At 41.8% G+C, this 21,520-nt stretch overlaps 1 protein-coding gene across 1 annotated transcript in view; it reads right to left on the bottom strand.

Moving 5' to 3' along the window:
• RAB26 (RAB26, member RAS oncogene family) overlaps window positions 1-21,520 on the bottom strand; it is an 875,198-nt gene that overhangs the window by 65,202 nt on the left and 788,476 nt on the right. The window contains exon 6 of the mRNA XM_085629407.1: window positions 4,074-4,139. Coding sequence (XP_085485533.1) covers window positions 4,074-4,139 — 66 coding nt within the window. The remainder of the gene's footprint in view (window positions 1-4,073; window positions 4,140-21,520) is intronic.

The raw sequence follows: 21,520 nt of genomic DNA, 5'->3' as shown, positions 1-21,520 counted from the left end.
TTGTACATATCTACTGCTGTTAAAGCCTCTTTACTAAAATTACTTTCTTTTTTTAGCCCCCTTACCTATCAATCCACACAGCTATTGGCCTGGCAGTCAGGGCAGACAGTATTTAGAATTACTCAAAAAGCAACCCAATTTCGGTATTTATCCACATTTAAAAATAAATATAGACAAGAAAGTAAATGTTTTCTGTCTGTATTTATCTGTAAAAATAATTTAAAACGAGCGGAGCCTTAATTATAAGCCTCTTGGCACTGTGTGCTCATTCTATAATGAGCACATCGTCAACTTACTGTAGAGGAGACCACAACACATTGTAGTAGATCAAAGGGGAGAGGAGTTGGCCTAACGGCTAGGGCGCTCGACCTCAGACCTGGGGAACTGGGTTCGAGTCTCGGTAATGACGCTGAACATCCTGTGATTTTGGGCAAATCACTTAATCTCCCCGTGCCTAACAAAAAATTAATGTGTGTCCTCATGTAACGTAACTGGTGCTATGTAAAGTGCTCTGATACCTGATAGGATTCGGGTCAAGTTCGCGCTATATAAAACTCTGCAAATTTTTTTTAAAAAAGGCAGACGATATTGCCTTTATCTGGAAGCATTCCGCAATGGAGATCTATGAGGCTTCTATATGGGCATCAGTACATCTTCTGTGACGTTGATGTCCTGATTGGCAGCACAGCCCAGCATCACTTGTTCTACCAGGATCTCTCCAGCATCTCACTGGCCAGACCTCTCTTGGAGGAGATTCAAGGAAAGAACCTACCTACAGCAGGGCTCTAAGGGATGGACAGGCTCCTTTACTGCTAAGTATAGATCAGCAAGGCTTGTTGTGTGTGCGCGTGATGTACTTTGCTCTCCCTCCCAAGAAAACCCCAAAATTGTTAGCAGAATCTTGCGGGAGAATTCACCCCTCCAGAAGCTGGAGAAATCAGTGCCAGGAAACTGAAGCCTTGAAATATCCTGCCAGTGCATCTTAGCCACATAGTATTTTCTGCTGCCAAGAGTTGCTGGCCAATGGTTGCATGGCCATTGACTCTTGCAGGTAGGAGGGCACTTATAACCTAAAGGTGGTTGATATACTAGGGACATGCACTGTGGGAAGCACTCTCCAGATCTTTTTCTCCATGGGCACTTTTTCCCACTCACTAGGTTCTGCTGGCAATTTTTTTGGGGTACAGTGCCTGCCCAAAAACATATTTTGAGGGAAACTGGTTCCCTCGAGGATATTTTGAGATTTGTGCCCTGCCCCTGTGTTCTGCAGGAAGTCTATTTTAAGGCTGCGAATAAGTTGACTTAAATTAATCATATTCACTGAGCTTGTCTCTGGCTAGGATCAAATGTCATAGTTTTTAAGCTCTTCTTTACCCATACAGAATGGAGCCACCAATATGCAAACCAGTCTGGGCGGAGCCTCCAAATGAGGGGCTCAGCCAGAACTCATAGGTCCTTTGCCTTCTGGGGCGTGGCCACAACTAATCTGCATATGGCTGGTCCTCCTCTGTAAAGGAACGTACGAGCTAATAATCAATTGAATGGAATGTTACCCGGGAGGATTGTCATCCCATTGGTTCGCATTAATTCAATCAATCACTCATGGTTTCGTAGAGCACACTACTCACCCGTGAGGGTCTCAAGGCGCTGAGTTAAATCAATAGCACCCAGCTATTGATGCTTGTACCGTGTAAGTGGACTTCTCCAAGTGGCACGGGTATGACCAGACATGAGCCAGGTAGCTTGCTGTGTTTACAGATTCAAATTGTACCTCATTCACAGAGCACACACAGGGCCAAGGCATGCCTTGGGTTGGTTATTCCCCCTTTTCAGTGGGGGTGTGTCCCAGCAGGCTAGGTGGGACATATTTGTATCGCGTAATCAAACTAACTTGCTTATAGTTGGTCCTCTTTTTTAAAGGGGAGACAAGTTAAAGACATCGGAATACTGTCCAGCCCCATTCCCATAATTAACAATAATTTAACATCTCCTTTTGCTAGTAAGCGCATTAAAAGTGGCATTTTATACTGTTGCGAAATTCGCAAGGCAATTTTCAACAAGCACTTCCACTTTTTCTAGCACCATACTTGGTTGAGACAAATTTAATCTAGCACTATATTCTCGGTAATAATTTCTTCTGGCACTTTATCCTTGGAATGCTTTACTTCCGGCACTCTGTTCCTGGGGCTACATTCTTCTGGTAATGTATTCTTGAGACAATATTCTTCTGGCACTTCACTCTAGGGACACTTTCCTTCTGGCATTATATTCTTGGAATACTTTTCTTCAGGCACTTGGAACAATATCAGAAGAATACTATATTCCTGAGACAATAACACTCTGACACTATATTCTTCGATCTGTTTTCCTCCGGCAGTCTTTTCTTGGGGCTACATCATTTTGATACATTTTGATACTGTATTCTTGAGACAATATTCTTCTGGCACTATACTCTAAGGACACTTTTCTTCCGGCACTATATTCTTCAAACAATATCAGAAGAAGAATCTATTCCTAAAACAATATTACTCTGGCACTATATTCTTAAGACAATTCTCTTCTGGCACTATACTCTAGGGACACTTTTCCTCTGGCACTATATACTCTTGGAATACTTTTCTTCTAGCACTATATTCTTGGAATAATTTCCTTCCAGCACTATATTCTTGGAATACTTTTCTTCCAGCACTATATTCTTGAAATACTTTTCTTCTAGCACTATATTCTTGGAATACTTTTCTTCTAGCACTATATTCTGGGAATACTTTTCTTCCAGCCCTATATTCTTGGAATAATTTACTTCCAACACTATATTCATGGAATACTTTTCTTCCAGCACCATATTCTTGGAATACTTTTTTTTATTCCCGCACTAATATTTTATTCCAGCACTATATTCTTGGAATACTTTTCTTCTAGCGCTATATTCTTGGAATACTTTTCTTCTAGCGCTATATTCATGGAATTATTTTCTTCCAGCACTATATTCTTGGAATATATTTCTTCTAGCACTATATTCTTGGAATACTTTCCTTCCAGCACTATATTCTTGGAATACTCGTCTTCCAGCACCATATTCTTGGAATACTTTTTTATTCCAGCACTAATATTTTTATTCCAGCACTATATTCTTGGAATACTTTTCTTCTAGCACTATATTATTGGAAGACTTTTCTTCCAGCACTATATTCTTGGAACACTTTTTCTATAGCACTATATTCTTGGAACAATATCAGAAGAATACTATATTCGTTTGCCAGTTTTGTTTTGGTACCTTTGTTAGGGCAATATTATTTGGATACTATATTTAGAGGGCAATGTTTGTCAGGCACCGTATGGCATTTTCCACTGCGGCTTGGCATTCTTACACAGCATTTTGGGATCATTACTTTCACTGCACAGTTATTGTCACATTACAGGGCATCTCCACATTGTTCTTAATGTTATCACATGGAAACTAAGGCAATTAGTGCTGGAGCTGACAATATCCACCTAGCCCTTCTGAGAAGTGAAGAAGTTCTTCCTTAATATAAGCGGGCATGTCCTGCAGAGAAGGGTCAGTACTTTGCTTACGAGATAAAACGCGTGTTGTTCTTGAAGCCTATTGATGGGACCCACAGCACAGTATTCAGGGCCATATCCCAAGTGTACAATACTTGCCTTCCATCATGACTGGGCTCAGTAGGGCTTAAATTTCCATCTATACGTTACCCACATATATGAACTATACATACACGACACGTTGTCATTACATCAATATACAATTTGTTGACATATTGATTTTGGGCAAGAATATATGTCGGTTACAAACATCAATCAATAGTCAATTCAAGTTCTTGGTCATATTAGTCTATTAACACATTAATGTAGTACGTTAGGCATTAAAAACATATGGTGGAGCCTTGATGTAAACCACTACTCGGTGTTAAAGGTAAACAGCAAAGAAAGACTAGGCTATGAGTATGTATTCTGCACATGAGGTCAAGCACGGCGGCGTCTAGTCGGTGTACGCGTGCATACACAGACACATCCCGATTCCCTCCGAAACCCTCTGTGCCCCGGAAGTGACTTACCTTATTCCCCAGCAACATGATGACGACATCCTGCTGCGCGTACTCATGGATCTCTGTCAGCCAGGCCTGCAGGAAAAAAGAGAGACTGATTCAGGAGGGAGTCAGGGGTGGGTGGCGCGTTTCACACAAGTTCCCCTGTGGTGGCTTTACTCATGTTCAATGTTGTGTGGCAAACTATGACTCAACATCTATACTCTATGCAATCTACACTGTGTGTCAGTTTTCACCCTAGTGGTATTAGGTGCTATTTTGCGTGAGAGCTATTTTGTTTTATAAGTAGGGCTCCCGGTTTTATGGCATTTATATTTTTGTCATTTCCGTCTGTATTTATCCATATTTATTTTTTGCTAATTTTACCTGTATTTATCCATATTTATTTTAGGTTTGTGAAAAAATGAAGCTGAAATGTGTATATTTCTACATTTATTTAACTAGTTAATGTGCACTCGTGCCTGGACGCATGACTGGTTTCAGTGATATATACACACAGTCAGGTGGTAAAATATGCACTTGTTAAAAAATATATACATTTTAGCATCAAGGTTGTGGAAATCTACCGCTGTTAAGGCTCTTCACTAAAATCCCAATATTGTTTTAATCCCCTTGCCTGTCAATCTGCCCAGCTATTGGCCTGGCAGTCATGATTGACAGAATTTAGAATCACTCACAAACAACCCAATTTCTGTTTTTATCCACATTTAAAAATAATTACAGACAGGAAATAAAATGATTTTCTGTCTGTATTTGTCTGTAAAAATCAGTAAAAACGGAAAACAGGGAGCCTTATTTATAAGCAACCATGCGGTGTGATGCCCCTTTCATGAGCCTCAAAGGGTGCATTTATTGCGTAGACGTCACATAGGAACCTGTGACGCGGCGTATCTCATGTGTGTCCCCATTTCTTTAAGGGAGTCACAAACAATGCATGTTGAGTGGTGTTTTGAGTGTGTGTCCATCTGTGGCATCTCAATGGCGTATATCTTCACAATAAAGTTCATGTTGTGAGTGTGTGATGGAAAGGCCTCTGTCGTATGGCATTTTTTAAATTAGTTTTTTGGAAATTTTAAACATGAACATAAGCACATATCAATACATTTGCTACCAACACTGCCCTCAAGGACAATTCTATCATAATTTAACCACAACAGTTGAATGCCATGTTTTCTCATCCTACAAAACAAACTTTCTACATTTGCTGCTGTGGACAGCCTCTGGCCCGCCGGCCGGCCGGGTGCGGGGTCCTGTATCACTGCAGCCTTTTTAACACCCACAGCGTAGACTTGTCCCACACTGGATTCACTGCTCCTTCAAGGAGTACTCGCTATGAGTGATGGTGAAGAAGTATGTCAATCTCTACCTTGCGAAGTTCTCACAAGGATATTCCTATCTGTTATCTCCTAATGACTTTGCATCCACCGTGGCAGAGACAACATGCATCTGCTGACTCCGTGTAATGCAGGCGCAGAATATTGTAGTGGTGTGTTTTCATGGTAGACGTAAATGTAATGGAGAGCAGAGTAGGCTCCAGGATGAAAGGTGGTTGTGAACTTCCAGGCCAGCTGGTCCCCGAAGAGATCCTCCTCCACAAGGATCCGCTAGTAATGCCTGCAGCACAGCTCCCCAAAGTTCATCCACCATTCACAAGTTCCCCATTCTTTTCTCACCTCAATCTTGCTTACTTCATATCCTGTGAGCTTGCTCTTCCCTTCATGCCCCAAATTAGGAAAATGGCAAACACTCGCTCTGGGTTTATGAGTGGTTGCGAGATAAAGCTGCCCCTATCAAGGTAAACCTCAGCGATGTCAATCAAGTGCTCGTCCTGTATCATCTAGATCAACCTAGTTCTCTCTACGTGAGATTCGATATGTCAAACAATATCTTAATCTTCCAAAATTCAACTGCAAGATTCACCCCCCAGTACTTTAGGTCTAACTCAGGTGAGCGCTCCCCTCTTGATCCTCACACCTATGGACCCGCCTCCCTTTCTAAGAAACAAAAAACCATCTAGTGTGTAACCTGCAGAAGACCTACCTTCCCTAACCCCCGCAAGTGACCCTCTCACCCCTTTCCTCTAATAAAGAAAACACCTGGAGGAATGTGCAGTTGAGTAGCCAGAAAAATAAAATACTTCCAGCTTTGAAACATAGCTCAAATGGCACTGAGCGAGAGACGTGAATGAGCCCATCCTTGTTCGGAGTGTTGTTCCCACTGATGGAATTTTGAAAATAATGTAGTTAAATGTTTTAGTTCATATATCACTTCTAAAATAATTTGGCTAAATGGTAGAGGCTTTCAAGGAAGTTCTGTAGAGGCACTCAAGAACCAATCAGATTCATCAAAGGCTCCCTACTGTCGCTAACCTTCCCCAGAGATATTCAATGGTCACTTCTTCCACAAAAAAAATGGAAAAATGAGGCCAGACTGTGTATATTACAGGGCAATTTTCAAATAAATTTGCTGAAAAAGCAAAAGGCTTTAAATGTAATTGTGAAGATTCACTTGTGCATAAGACATGGCTTACCCCCACCAGGGATACTTGGGACTGATGGGGTCTCCTCCAACCTACCTTTCCTTCTTTTCATCTTTCTATGACCCTTTCCTTTGTCTCCTTTTCTTTACATTTTTGTTTTGCTTCTATTTTTTATTTCCATCTTTGGCCATGATTACAATGTTGGGTTGCGGACTGGGAACCGACTGACCTCAGGTTAGCGGTTCCGACCATATCATTTGGATGCAACCGCACACAGTGCAGTTGGAAACATCCATTTTCCTATGGGAGCTTGTGCAGTGGGCGGAAAACGCCCGCAGCATAAGCTCTCATAGAAAAATGGATGTTTCCAAACATCCCTCACCTTATGGCAGGCACCTGCCACACGGTGCAGGGATGTGTAGGAAGGCACCATAGGTGCCCCCAGGTCCAAATGCGGAGGTTCAGAGGGGAAGGGGTCCTTGCTAGGAGCCCCCAAAGTCAGTTTCCGACAGGCAATCCATTTCAGAAAGGCCGACATGGATTGGCCCTCAGGAACCAACATCATAATTCCAGAAACGCCGTTCTTCAGGGATTATGAGGTCTTTCCGACTGGCCGATGGGCTACTTGAGCCCTTGGGAACTACGTCGGATTCCTCGCCCGGTTTAAACTCCGACTGCTGTCATCATAATACGGCGGTCAGACTTTAAACCTACCATGTCAGTCGGAGGCTTTCCGACTGACATCGTAATCAGGCCCTTTGTCTCTAACTTTCTTTTGTTCTTTGCATCATTCTTTGAATGTTTCTTTCTATGGATTTTTTCTTTCCTTCATTTTCATCATATCTCTGTCCAGTTTCCACCTGATAGTCTATTTGGAAAAGGACAAGGGGTCCCCTGCAAAAAGGATAAGCCTTAGCAGGGAAGTACAATGTATATAAAGAGTGACGGTTGCACCAGGCTAAGTGCAAAGATAAAATTACACAAAACGTGGCAACTTCAGAGATACAAAAAAAATCAATACAATGATGTAACTTAAACCATTAGAGATTTATATTTTTATTTTAATATTTCATTTTTATTTTTGACGCGTTTCGGCAAAGCCTTCTTCAGATTATTCTGTGTCAGTGATTGCTGTAAAAAAACAGACATTTTTTTATCCTTACTTATCTATATAAATCTAATGCGATATAGAAAAACACAATTCAACAACAAAATATAACAATATTGGTATGTATTATTTTCACTCTGAAGTTACCTAATTTTGTTGACACTCGATAAATGAGTCAGAAGACTCAATGGCGTCTTGCTCATATTTAATATTAAAAACAATATCTACCACTGCACCCGTATGGGAACCCACACCCAAGTAATGTCGTGAAATTTAGAACATATAAAAAGACCAAAAGATGGCGAATAACACAACAAATATCCTCTATAACGCAACAGAAAAAGGATAAAGAGAAAAAAAACAGAAAGAACTGAAAAATGATGATCCTACAAAGGTGGGAAAAATTTATAATTTGTCTCCTACCTATAGTATAATTAGTTGTCAATTCAATTCGCAGCTCTATAATTGATCAAGAAGCCATCTGGCGGTCAGAATTAATCTTAAAAGAAAAAGACAACAGAATACAATTATGGTTAACTCATTTGTATGTATTGGCATGTTTGTGGTCCCACAGATCTCAAGCAATGAAGATAGGGAGGAGGGAGGGAAAGAATGAATACAAACTCTTACCCGATGATACTATATTGAGACAGCCCTTGATGGCCATTATACGAAAAAATAGGATGGCCCCTACTCTTATCCTCTAAAAATTATGCCTAGAAGAGATGGGGGAAAAACCTCATTAACGTATACTATAATCTGTTATGGGACTGATACAATATTTCAATAAAGATTACTGTTGACGTGCATTACCTATCTGATCACACTTACCCAATGTGTCGGTAGTAAATATTCAAAAGTTTGATAGTTTACAAATGTCGAAAGTGGGATGTTTCTCTCTTACACATCCCTGACATTAATCCTCGTATAGGTATCCTCTCTCATAGAAATGATCAGTATAAATATAAATGATACCGAAGATCGATATCCTGGACTTCAAAGGGCATTCACGGGTGTGACTGTGAATAGAACAGATTCTTGTTTTAACGTAGGGAAAAAATGTAATGAAGCATCATGCATCCATAATGAAGCAAAAAACTAATTTTTTTGTTTACTGGATGATATAATCCCCTTACAGCGGGAAACACGCAGGGCCAAATTTCTATTGTGAGTATACGCACCAATGTTTATACTAAACCCCTTGATGTGTGACTAACATAGAATCTAACACGCCATTATCTAAAGATAAGATAACTCAGTTCTAATAATACACAGAGGTAGAAGACCTCCCAGAATTGACTTATCTAATCTACGTGGGTTAAGCTGTTAATACATACCCGAATAAGGCAAAGATGCGACGTGGCTGATTTCTCTATATCGACCTATGGAGGTAAACGCTCGCAACACGAGATCTTATATATGGTGGAGTAAACCACTGGGCTTGTTTCGATGATGTGTAAAACAAGCGCATGCGTGAGAGACTCAGGTATTTGAGGTCCTAATCACTCGGCCATCTTGGAATGGTGAATTTGTACGGAGGCTAACATGAACGATAATGGGAGATCAAACTAATGTGGCATGAAGAGGCGCACCTCTGCTTAAATAAAGATTAACAACCCTAACTTATTACTACAGTGGGGAGGGACTAGTACTAACACGATCTGTTCCAAAGTGACTAACGCGGCAAAATGGAAAGTATGTTGCATATATAGTGAAATTACATGAGTGGTCGCCGGTAGTACGGCCATCTTAAAATGGAATACTGTGCGTGTAAAGAACGCATCCGGATGATTACAACAGATCTAAACTGTGTGCTACCAAGAAACCAAAGGATGAGTTCCTCGAGGATGAGAGACAGAGATATATGGAAATTGGGTGCACTATATTGCATAAGGGACGAAGATTAACATCAGGATCTAATCCATGTACAAATATGTCCATCCCTAACAAACCTTATACTCGAATAGACAAATGGTACACTATATGACACAACTAACCCCGTCTAATTGGTATAGAATGCATGTATTAGTCTCTACAAATCTAAGGATCAAAACTGATTGTACAGAACAAGCCATGTGGATTTTCTGTATGGTAATGATACTACTTTATAGCTTGATCCCATGGAATAGACAAATTCAAACCCTTAGTGGCCGTGCCCAAAGTGAAAATCCAGTACACTTCCCTGAACTTTCTAATGCTATCCATATTGACTCCTACTTTCTTTATGATTTTTTCAATGATGTACCATCGCATCTCGTCCGGTTGATGATTATGTTCCAGATAGTGAGTCACCATTGGAGCTACAGTCTTTTTAGTCCGTATTGCGGACCTGTGTTCCGTAAGTCTAACATTTATGGGTCTGCTGGTTTCACCTATATATCCAAGACTACATGGGCATACTATCAGATATAGTACGTTAGATGTTTTGCAATTGCTCATGCTGGTCGACGTAAGAGTCTGATTGTTAAATCGGTAAGTTGGGCCTTCTATTGCTGATGGACAGGATTTGCAACTAGTGCATTTGTATGTGCCAACCACCGGTTGACCATCTGTAAGTCTGGTTTGATACAATGGGACACTATCAATATTCATACGTGAGTTGACTATGTGATCTTTTAGATTTTTGTTTCGTCTAAACGCAAACATAGGTTTGGGTATAATGTCTGTAGTCAATGTATCCACATTGAGTATTTGCCAACTGGAATAAACTGCGTGTCTAATCCTGTCATTGAGCATGGAGTGACGGGCAACGAACACTAAGGTGGGTTCTTTTCTGTCCTGCTTAGGAGTGAGCAAATGCTGTCGGTCAAAAAACCGGGCTCGCTTGTATGAATCCCTGATAATCTTCTTGGGATAACCTCTATTCTGGAATTTAATTTTCATAGCTACAGATTTAGTATCAAAATCCAAATGGTCACGATTCATTGATGACATCTTTTTTGTTTGGATTGATGTTGAGGAAAATCTTAAACAATTCCTAGAATGGATCAATGTATGTGACCCGAATATTCATTTCACATATACTATTAGCTCCAAACAAGTAGAGTACTTGGATATACTTATTAAGCATGAATCAGGCTCCCTGGTTGTTGATTTATTTATCAAGCCGACAGCCAGGAATACCCTACTACACTATGACAGCTTTCACCCTGCCACCCAGAAAAATAGTATTCCCTTTGGGGAATTTTTGCGTCTTAGACGTAACTGTACCAACATCTTGGATTTTGATACTAAATCTGTAGCTATGAAAATTAAATTCCAGAATAGAGGTTATCCCAAGAAGATTATCAGGGATTCATACAAGCGAGCCCGGTTTTTTGACCGACAGCATTTGCTCACTCCTAAGCAGGACAGAAAAGAACCCACCTTAGTGTTCGTTGCCCGTCACTCCATGCTCAATGACAGGATTAGACACGCAGTTTATTCCAGTTGGCAAATACTCAATGTGGATACATTGACTACAGACATTATACCCAAACCTATGTTTGCGTTTAGACGAAACAAAAATCTAAAAGATCACATAGTCAACTCACGTATGAATATTGATAGTGTCCCATTGTATCAAACCAGACTTACAGATGGTCAACCGGTGGTTGGCACATACAAATGCACTAGTTGCAAATCCTGTCCATCAGCAATAGAAGGCCCAACTTACCGATTTAACAATCAGACTCTTACGTCGACCAGCATGAGCAATTGCAAAACATCTAACGTAATATATCTGATAGTATGCCCATGTAGTCTTGGATATATAGGTGAAACCAGCAGACCCATAAATGTTAGACTTACGGAACACAGGTCCGCAATACGGACTAAAAAGACTGTAGCTCCAATGGTGACTCACTATCTGGAACATAATCATCAACCGGACGAGATGCGATGGTACATCATTGAAAACATCATAAAGAAAGTAGGAGTCAATATGGATAGCATTAGAAAGTTCAGGGAAGTGTACTGGATTTTCACTTTGGGCACGGCCACTAAGGGTTTGAATTTGTCTATTCCATGGGATCAAGCTATAAAGTAGTATCATTACCATACAGAAAATCCACATGGCTTGTTCTGTACAATCAGTTTTGATCCTTAGATTTGTAGAGACTAATACATGCATTCTATACCAATTAGACGGGGTTAGTTGTGTCATATAGTGTACCATTTGTCTATTCGAGTATAAGGTTTGTTAGGGATGGACATATTTGTACATGGATTAGATCCTGATGTTAATCTTCGTTCCTTATGCAATATAGTGCACCCAATTTCCATATATCTCTGTCTCTCATCCTCGAGGAACTCATCCTTTGGTTTCTTGGTAGCACACAGTTTAGATCTGTTGTAATCATCCGGATGCGTTCTTTACACGCACAGTATTCCATTTTAAGATGGCCGTACTACCGGCGACCACTCATGTAATTTCACTATATATGCAACATACTTTCCATTTTGCCGCGTTAGTCACTTTGGAACAGATCGTGTTAGTACTAGTCCCTCCCCACTGTAGTAATAAGTTAGGGCTGTTAATCTTTATTTAAGCAGAGGTGCGCCTCTTCATGCCACATTAGTTTGATCTCCCATTATCGTTCATGTTAGCCTCCGTACAAATTCACCATTCCAAGATGGCCGAGTGATTAGGACCTCAAATACCTGAGTCTCTCACGCATGCGCTTGTTTTACACGTCATCGAAACAAGCCCAGTGGTTTACTCCACCATATATAAGATCTCGTGTTGCGAGCGTTTACCTCCATAGGTCGATATAGAGAAATCAGCCACGTCGCATCTTTGCCTTATTCGGGTATGTATTAACAGCTTAACCCACGTAGATTAGATAAGTCAATTCTGGGAGGTCTTCTACCTCTGTGTATTATTAGAACTGAGTTATCTTATCTTTAGATAATGGCGTGTTAGATTCTATGTTAGTCAGACATCAAGGGGTTTAGTATAAACATTGGTGCGTATACTCACAATAGAAATTTGGCCCTGCGTGTTTCCCGCTGTAAGGGGATTATATCATCCAGTAAACAAAAAAATTAGTTTTTTGCTTCATTATGGATGCATGATGCTTCATTACATTTTTTCCCTACGTTAAAACAAGAATCTGTTCTATTCACAGTCACACCCGTGAATGCCCTTTGAAGTCCAGGATATCGATCTTCGGTATCATTTATATTTATACTGATCATTTCTATGAGAGAGGATACCTATACGAGGATTAATGTCAGGGATGTGTAAGAGAGAAACATCCCACTTTCGACATTTGTAAACTATCAAACTTTTGAATATTTACTACCGACACATTGGGTAAGTGTGATCAGATAGGTAATGCACGTCAACAGTAATCTTTATTGAAATATTGTATCAGTCCCATAACAGATTATAGTATACGTTAATGAGGTTTTTCCCCCATCTCTTCTAGGCATAATTTTTAGAGGATAAGAGTAGGGGCCATCCTATTTTTTCGTATAATGGCCATCAAGGGCTGTCTCAATATAGTATCATCGGGTAAGAGTTTGTATTCATTCTTTCCCTCCCTCCTCCCTATCTTCATTGCTTGAGATCTGTGGGACCACAAACATGCCAATACATACAAATGAGTTAACCATAATTGTATTCTGTTGTCTTTTTCTTTTAAGATTAATTCTGACCGCCAGATGGCTTCTTGATCAATTATAGAGCTGCGAATTGAATTGACAACTAATTATACTATAGGTAGGAGACAAATTATAAATTTTTCCCACCTTTGTAGGATCATCATTTTTCAGTTCTTTCTGTTTTTTTTCTCTTTATCCTTTTTCTGTTGCGTTATAGAGGATATTTGTTGTGTTATTCGCCATCATTTGGTCTTTTTATATGTTCTAAATTTCACGACATTACTTGGGTGTGGGTTCCCATACGGGTGCAGTGGTAGATATTGTTTTTAATATTAAATATGAGCAAGACGCCATTGAGTCTTCTGACTCATTTATCGAGTGTCAACAAAATTAGGTAACTTCAGAGTGAAAATAATACATACCAATATTGTTATATTTTGTTGTTGAATTGTGTTTTTCTATATCGCATTAGATTTATATAGATAAGTAAGGATAAAAAAATGTCTGTTTTTTTACAGCAATCACTGACACAGAATAATCTGAAGAAGGCTTTGCCGAAACGCGTCAAAAATAAAAATGAAATATTAAAATAAAAATATAAATCTCTAATGGTTTAAGTTACATCATTGTATTGATTTTTTTTGTATCTCTGAAGTTGCCACGTTTTGTGTAATTTTATCTTTGCACTTAGCCTGGTGCAACCGTCACTCTTTAGATACATTCCACCTGATAGTCTTCCTTTTCATATTAATTTATGTCCTTTGTTTTTCTTATTTATTACTTACTTTCCTCATTTATGTCCCTCTGTTTTCACTTTATCTTCCTTAATTCATTCCTTTCTTTGTGTATGTCCTTCTTTCTCTCCACTCTTTCTACTCTTCTTTCTATCTTTCTCTTCTCCTTTCTTTGCTTTTTTTTTATAACCTTTATTTCCTTCTCTACATTATTCTTTTGCCTTTTTTCCATCTTGACTTCATTCCCTCCATTCATCCTTCAGTCATGCTACTTTTGATTCCTTCCTCCAGTCTTTCTATATTTTCCATATTTCTTCACTTCCTTCCTTCTCGCCATTGTACTTCCTCATCAACCCTCCTCTCTTTTCCAGTTCATCATCCGTCCGCCCACTCTCCATCCTTCCTTTCAAGCTGTCTTGTTTCATTCTTGATTTGCACCAATTCTCCAACATACTCTTCTCCTGCTGTGGTCTTTATGAGCAACTGTTTGGAGTCTGGCGACTCTGATGAAAGACCAAGGTGCTAGAATCAACAACTTGAATGTTTCAAGTTACCAGAACTGCTGACTGGCACCCACCCCCTGCTCAAGCTGCTCTAGTGAGGGTTTTCGCTCACCGCTGCATATGCTCTAAAATCTCTCGTATATCACAGCAAGAATGTGGGATTTGTAACACATGACGTTCCACAAACTTTGCAGTACTGTCAGAACGAGACGATTGTATTTTACTACACAAAAAGTAAATAAACTCATGTAAATGTGCATATGTGGATTGGTTGACATGAGGTGCCATGTGCAATATATTTCCTAAGAGCCTCCATGTTGTGTGGCATCAGCCGCCACGTGGTGTGGCATCAATCTCCATGTGATGAGGCATCAACCCTCTCGTGGTGCGGCATCAAGCTTCTCATGGTGAGGCATCAACCTCCTCGTGGTGTGGCATCAACCTCTGCGTGGTGTGGCATCAACCTCCTTGTGGTCTGGCATCAACCTCCTCGTGGTGTGGCATCGACCTATGTGTGGTGTGGCATCAACCTCCTTGTGGTGTGGCATCGACCTCCTCATGGTGCCAAATCAATCTCCTCGTGGTGTGGCATCAACCTCCTCGTGGTGCGGAATTAACCTCCTCGTGGTGTGGCATCGACCTCCTCGTGTTATGGCATCAACCTCTTTGTGGTGTGGCATCAACCTTCTCGTGGTGCGGAATCAACCTCCTCGTGGTGTGGCATCAACCTCCTTGTGGTGCGGAATCAACATCCTCGTGGTGCGGCATCAACCTCTGCGTGGTGCGGAATCAACCTCCTTGTGGTGCGAAATCAACCTCCTCGTGGTGCGAAATCAACCTCCTCGTGGTGTGGCATCAACCTCCACATGGTGCCGAATCAACCTCCTCGTGGTGTGGCATCAACCGCTGCGTGGTGCGGCATCAATCGCCGTGTGGTGCGGCATCAACCTCCTCGTGGTGCAGCATCAACCACCACAAGGTTCGGCATCAACCTCCACGTGGTGCGGCATCAACCTCCACGTGGAGCAGCATTAACCCCCACGTGGTGCGGAATCAACCTCCTCATGGTGTGGCATCAACCTCTGAGTGGTGTGGCATCAACCTCAGCGTGGTGCGGAATCAACCTCCACGTGGTGTGGCATCAACCTCCACATGGTGCGGCATCAACCTCCACGTGGTGTGGCATCAACCTCCTCGTGGTGTGGCATCAACCTCTGAGTGGTGCAGTATCAACCGCCGCGTGGCGCGGCATCAACCTACTCGTGGTGTGGCATCAACCTCCTCGTGGTGTGGCATCAACCTCTACGTAGTGTGGTATCAACCTCCTTGTGGTGTGGCATCAACCTCCTCGTGGTGTGGCATGAACCTCTGCATGGTCGGGCATCAACCTCCTCGTGGTGCGGTATTAACGTCCTTGTGGTGCGGTATTAACGTCCTTGTGGTGCGGTATTAACCTCCTCGTGGTGCGGTATTAACCTCCTCGTGGTGCGGTATTAACGTCCTCGTGGTGCTGTATTAACTTCCTCGTGGTGCGGTATTAACCTCTGTCTGGTGTGGAACCAGTCCTCTATGTGGTGTAGGAGGGTCTCCGTCCAAGTGGTACGGCATTAGCCTTCACGTAGTGTGGCATTAGCTTCCATACGATAGTACATCAGCCCCCATGTGAATTGGCATCAAACTTCATGTGGCGTAGCATCAACCGCTCCACACGGTGTGACATCAGCCCCAAGCGGTGTGACATCAGCCCCAAACGGTGTGACATCAGCCCCAAATGGTGTGAGCATCAGCTCCCAGGGGTGGTACAGCAGGCGATCTGTGTCACATCTGCCAAGTGGGGTGACTTTAACCCCTATTTTGTGTAACAGGTACACATAAACACCCAAACATTTAGTATATCTTGCTTTTAGCATGAGTTTCCAACATGTGATATCACTTGGAGACACGCTTCAGGTCAGCTGCATCCTTCTCATCCAGCTGCCATACCTAGTCAAGCTGAAAGTAGCCGGTTTATAAAAAGGGAAAAACATTTTTTTTTAAACGAGGAAAAGGGAGCAATTACCATTAAGACTCATTAGCGGGCAGATAAACATTTACATTCAGAGATTAATTACTATAATTGGTTTCTCAACAGGAACAGAAAATTGACAAATCCCTGAAGGCAACACTTTCGAGCATCTCCGCTGGCAGCAGGGACTGCCCCCGGAAGAGTCTGTGCCAGGGGAGGGATGCTCTGGCTGTCAATCAGACGCATGGACGTTGGCATTCTGCCTACTTCACAGTGTTTTTTGCTATCAGTATAGGATCAAGTTTTACACCTCCAGTGCAGACCCTATGAGCCGCCAATAGAAGAACAACATCCTTCTGGAAATCAAACCGGAAGTCTACTCCCGCAGCCACCTCACATCCGGTAGACAGACCAAAGGGTTGATTATTCAGGACCTACACCCTAGCACACAAGCCTTCTTTAGCTGTCACTGTCATAAGACTATAGCCATTACATCACATATGTCTGGGGAGAATTTAGATGTGCAGCCGTTATCCCTACCAGAGTTATGGGCTATCAAGGGAACCCAAGAGGTGGCTAGGACCTTCGGTGAGCTCATATAAAAAACCACTGGTCCCAAAACCAATGTTATCACAATCAATTCAAAAGTACCAAATGGTTACTTTAATTTAATTAATATAGTACATTTTAAGACAATCATCAGTGACAGTGCAGCCGGTGTGTAGTGTGAAAGATGCACCGTGCTCTTATAAACGTGATGCATAAATGGGAAAATGATCAAAGATGTGTATCATAAAACAACGCGGACCATTTATATATGCAATCCTAAAAAAAGGTCTGTTGTGATAGGCGACGTTTCAATCCCCTAGAAAAGTAGGGAGAACATCATCAGGACTCTGGATACATGAGTTCAAGACAAGGAGAACAGAAAGTGAAAGAGAAAACAATAAACATCCAAAATTGGAAAAATAGTAGTAGTATGATATAGGTGTGAGGTTCAGGCACACAGAGTGTATTGATTACTAACAGAGCGTAGAAACAAAGGGGCAGATTTACAAGCCCCGTGCGCCACTTTTGCGCCGCTGTTGCGTCACTTTTGTGCCGCAGCGGCGGCGCAAAGCTAGCGCCATGCTGCGGCAGATTTACAACGTGACGCATCTAGGGAGATGCGTCACGTTGTAAAGCCCTGTGTCACATTATCTACACTATATATCCAGAACCATTCCACAGTCCGACCCTTGGTATCCCCTAGAATTTCGCTTTATATTTCTACGCACCTTCTTGAATGGCCAATGATCCATTGGCCCCTTTCAACTCAACTAAATCCTTATAATTTTTCTTACTAGAAACTTTATTTGTCCTTGACTACTAACATGACATTTAAACGGCCAATCTACCTCCCCCGTCCCCTTCCCTATCCAAAATGGCGCTCCCGCACGAACCAGGCCACTTCCGGGTCCCGACCCGGATGTCCTTCCATGAGCCCCGCTATTTACGCTGCCTCCGCTAAGCGCACAAACAGAACTGAATGAAACAGAACACTCGTACCGGGCATTAGCCAAGATTTGAGGTAAGCATTGCAACGAAGCAGTTACTCCCGTCGGCTTTACCTCCTTCTTTGAACTAAGGATTTCTTTTCTCCTTTTTGATCCCCTCCCCTTAGAATCCGACTATATCTTTCTAGCACATCGTGGAAACGTCCATTTTCAGTAATACCCGGTAAGCTCTACTCTGCCCTTCCTTGCCTCTAACGCTTAAATACCTCACTCGTCACGAATACCATCACTGTAAAATATAAATCTGCACGACCACAATACTCGTATTTTGTTATACTTTTAAATTTAAAATTAAACACGCACAGTGAAAACGCCTCTCTGATCACGTCTTGCTGTAATCACGTCAAGTCTTGTCACCACTGTATTATCAGTTTCTACTTAACTTCATCATTCAAGAGCACGCTAAACCTTTTACATATGCCCTCACAATACCGCGCCACGTAAATATAAATACGTCTATCCCGTTTGGGACCACAATTTGCCGTGCTGCCGACCTCGACTTTTTGACGGCCGATTTATAAGTTCACGCATGAAATACCTAGTGCACGTTAATGAACTCTTTCGAATGATTCAGACGCCTGTAAATTCCCTCCTTGATTACCCTATTCACGATCTCGCGTACAACCAACCAAGATACTCACCTCGAGCATTTTATTACACAACAACCACGCCACCTGATTTTACCTGATCACTGAATCACGACCACTTGGCTTTAAGCCTTCTCACTTTTCTCGTCTATAATTGAGATATCACCATACTCGCCTTGCATGCGCTACGACCAGTTCCATTATAAAGACTAATTTAAATCCTCTCTCTCGTGACAAACCCTACCGACGCAATATCAACTCATCACCCTGATGCCCATGACCCGGTACAAACCTGTAAATATATAACTTTTACTTATTTACACACCAAACTTTAATGTTTTGTTGGCCCACAATGTGTCATATATACGTTTCGTCATTGCCGTTCTTCACCAATGTATACTTTTTTGGCACTGTTATTTATTCACTCTCGTGTTCCATACTCTATGACTTGTCGAAAATTTCATACCGTTACGCGTATGTGGATCACATTACATTTACCCTGTAAATTGATACAAATAACGTATTTTTCTCGATATATGACAATGTTTCTGTTTATACACTCGAATGATCTGTGGCATATGGAACCTTTGACTTCTTTGGTCTTGATGACCTCCATTACGTCCTGTGATTCTTCTTTCTCTAATATGGACATGCACAATATTGTATTGTATCCTATAATATGTCACACACTGTACCTTTAACTTACTTATTCTTGATACCTACTGTACCGTCCACACTAACCCTCACGTGACCTCTCCAAACAATTAAAACAAACCCCCCTTCTTTTTTCCTTTGGCTTTCTTCTATAAAACGCACTATCCTTTTCCCTACTAATTCTCCGCTGTTAAACATTACTCCTAAATGTGTATCTTATTGTTCTTTCTGTTTTCTTCTCCCATTAACGTTCTTACTTTTTGACTCACTGGCCTGTTTTCTCTTTAACTCTTGTGCTTAACATGTCATATGCATTCGCATATCCCAAATGTTTTTTACCTACCCTTAAAATGAACAGCCCTGAAGAAGCCCCAGGCCTATAGGCCATGTAGGGGGCGAAACACGTGTTGGCTGTGCCACCCCTTGGTTTTTTCTCATACCCACCCCTATGTATGAGTGCAAATAAAGGACTAGCTCACGTTTAAATCAACTTGCTTTGAATTGGAATTTTTTCCTCCAAGAATCAGAATACACTAATCTTGCCTTGACAACCCATCAGAACTTTTGCTAAAACTAGGGGGATAGGGGTTTCCCCCTGTCATTGGGCAAGAACCAGTACCTCTCGACTAACGCTTATTACCTGGCGAGTAAGGGATAGGGGCCTTTCTCCCCTCTTCCGAAGAAAAACCTGTGTCACATTATACCTGCGTCAGGTTTAATGTATGCAGGGTGGGCGTTCCGTCCGAAAAAGCCTCGGAAAAGTGACTCAGTGAAATCTACAAGATTTCACTGAGTCACTTTTCCGACGCTGCTGCGTCAAAACCCTGCGCCTGCTTGAAGCAGGCGTAAGGCATGACGCAGCATGTTAGGTATGGGCAGCCCCAAAACATTGCTGGAGTTGCGTCGTGCTTGCGACACGACTCCAGCAATGCGCCGCCCTTACGCCCTCAGATGCATCACGCATCTGTTTATCCTTGCGCCACGATGCGCTGCATTGTAAATGCGGTGCATCTGTGGTGGCGCAAGGGTAAACTTGCGTGACGCATCTTTCCTGGCGCATCCCTGCTGATTTGCTGGGATGCGCAAGGAAACATAAATCTGCCCCAGAGCTTCTTTGAATGAATAAGATAAGGTGGCTATTCCTAATAAAAATGAGAGGAGTGTTCAGAATACATCCCACAGCAAGCAATAAAGGATAATAACACTTTAACAAGGGGGCAAACTCTACCTGAATATTGTTTTCTCTTTCAGTTTCTGTTCTCCCTACCTCAGGCTCATTTATCCAAAAGGTCCTGATGATGATCCCCCTACTTTCTAGGGGATCGAAACATCGACTATCACCACAGACGCTTTTTCGGATTGTATATAGAAATGGGTCGGTTGTTCTTGTTTTATGATACACATCTTTGATCACTGATTTTCTCATGCTTGTATCACCTATATAAAAGCACCAAGCACGTTTCTCACTACACACCCACTCTGCCATTACTGATGATTGTCTTAAAATTTACAATATGAATTAAAGTAACCATTTTGTACATTTGAATTGATTGTGATATCATTGGCCTCGGGATCAGTGTTTTTGTATACAGGCAGTTCTCCCTACAGCTGCAATGATGTCACAATGATGACATTGGAGCTGTACTCCAATCATAAGAGTACTGCTGTGACATCACAGCCATTTCATGCTTGACTCGCTTTACGCTGTACTAGAGTACCCCGGTATATGATATTTGTGCCTTCCACGTGGAGCTGGGAAGAGTTTGCATTTGTATCTGAAACCTCCTGTGAACCAAAGCACTATTCCCATCTTTGGGACTGGCTCAGAAAGGCCATTCATTGTCATTAACCCCTTCCATGCTCATGACGGAACGGTTCCGTCATGAGCCACGGTTGAGCTGTGCTCATGACGGAACCGTTCCGTCATGGTCCCGCCCGCGCTCGAACCCTTCAGCACCGCGGCGGAATTCGCCCAGCGCTGAAGGGGTTAAGGAAACTAGGAATATTTTGTACTTGCTGGGTGCAACCTATCCTTGCAGTCTCAAACCCCACCATGTGGGCATCTTCCTCTGGCTTTCCTTATAGGCAAGTCATTTGAGGTGAGGAGGTATGGGAACAGATTGTGCAACACAGCGCATATCCAAATTTTGAGTTTCCGTGTTGGACTCACAAGAAGTCAGGCAATATTTTGGTGGCCTGAAAACAATTCACAGTAGACTTCAAACTAGTCACTTTGAACTAAAA

This window comes from Triturus cristatus, chromosome 10 (assembly GCF_964204655.1).
Source record: "Triturus cristatus chromosome 10, aTriCri1.1, whole genome shotgun sequence".
NCBI lineage: Eukaryota > Metazoa > Chordata > Amphibia > Caudata > Salamandridae > Triturus > Triturus cristatus.
This window is presented reverse-complemented; position numbering and strand designations above follow the sequence as displayed.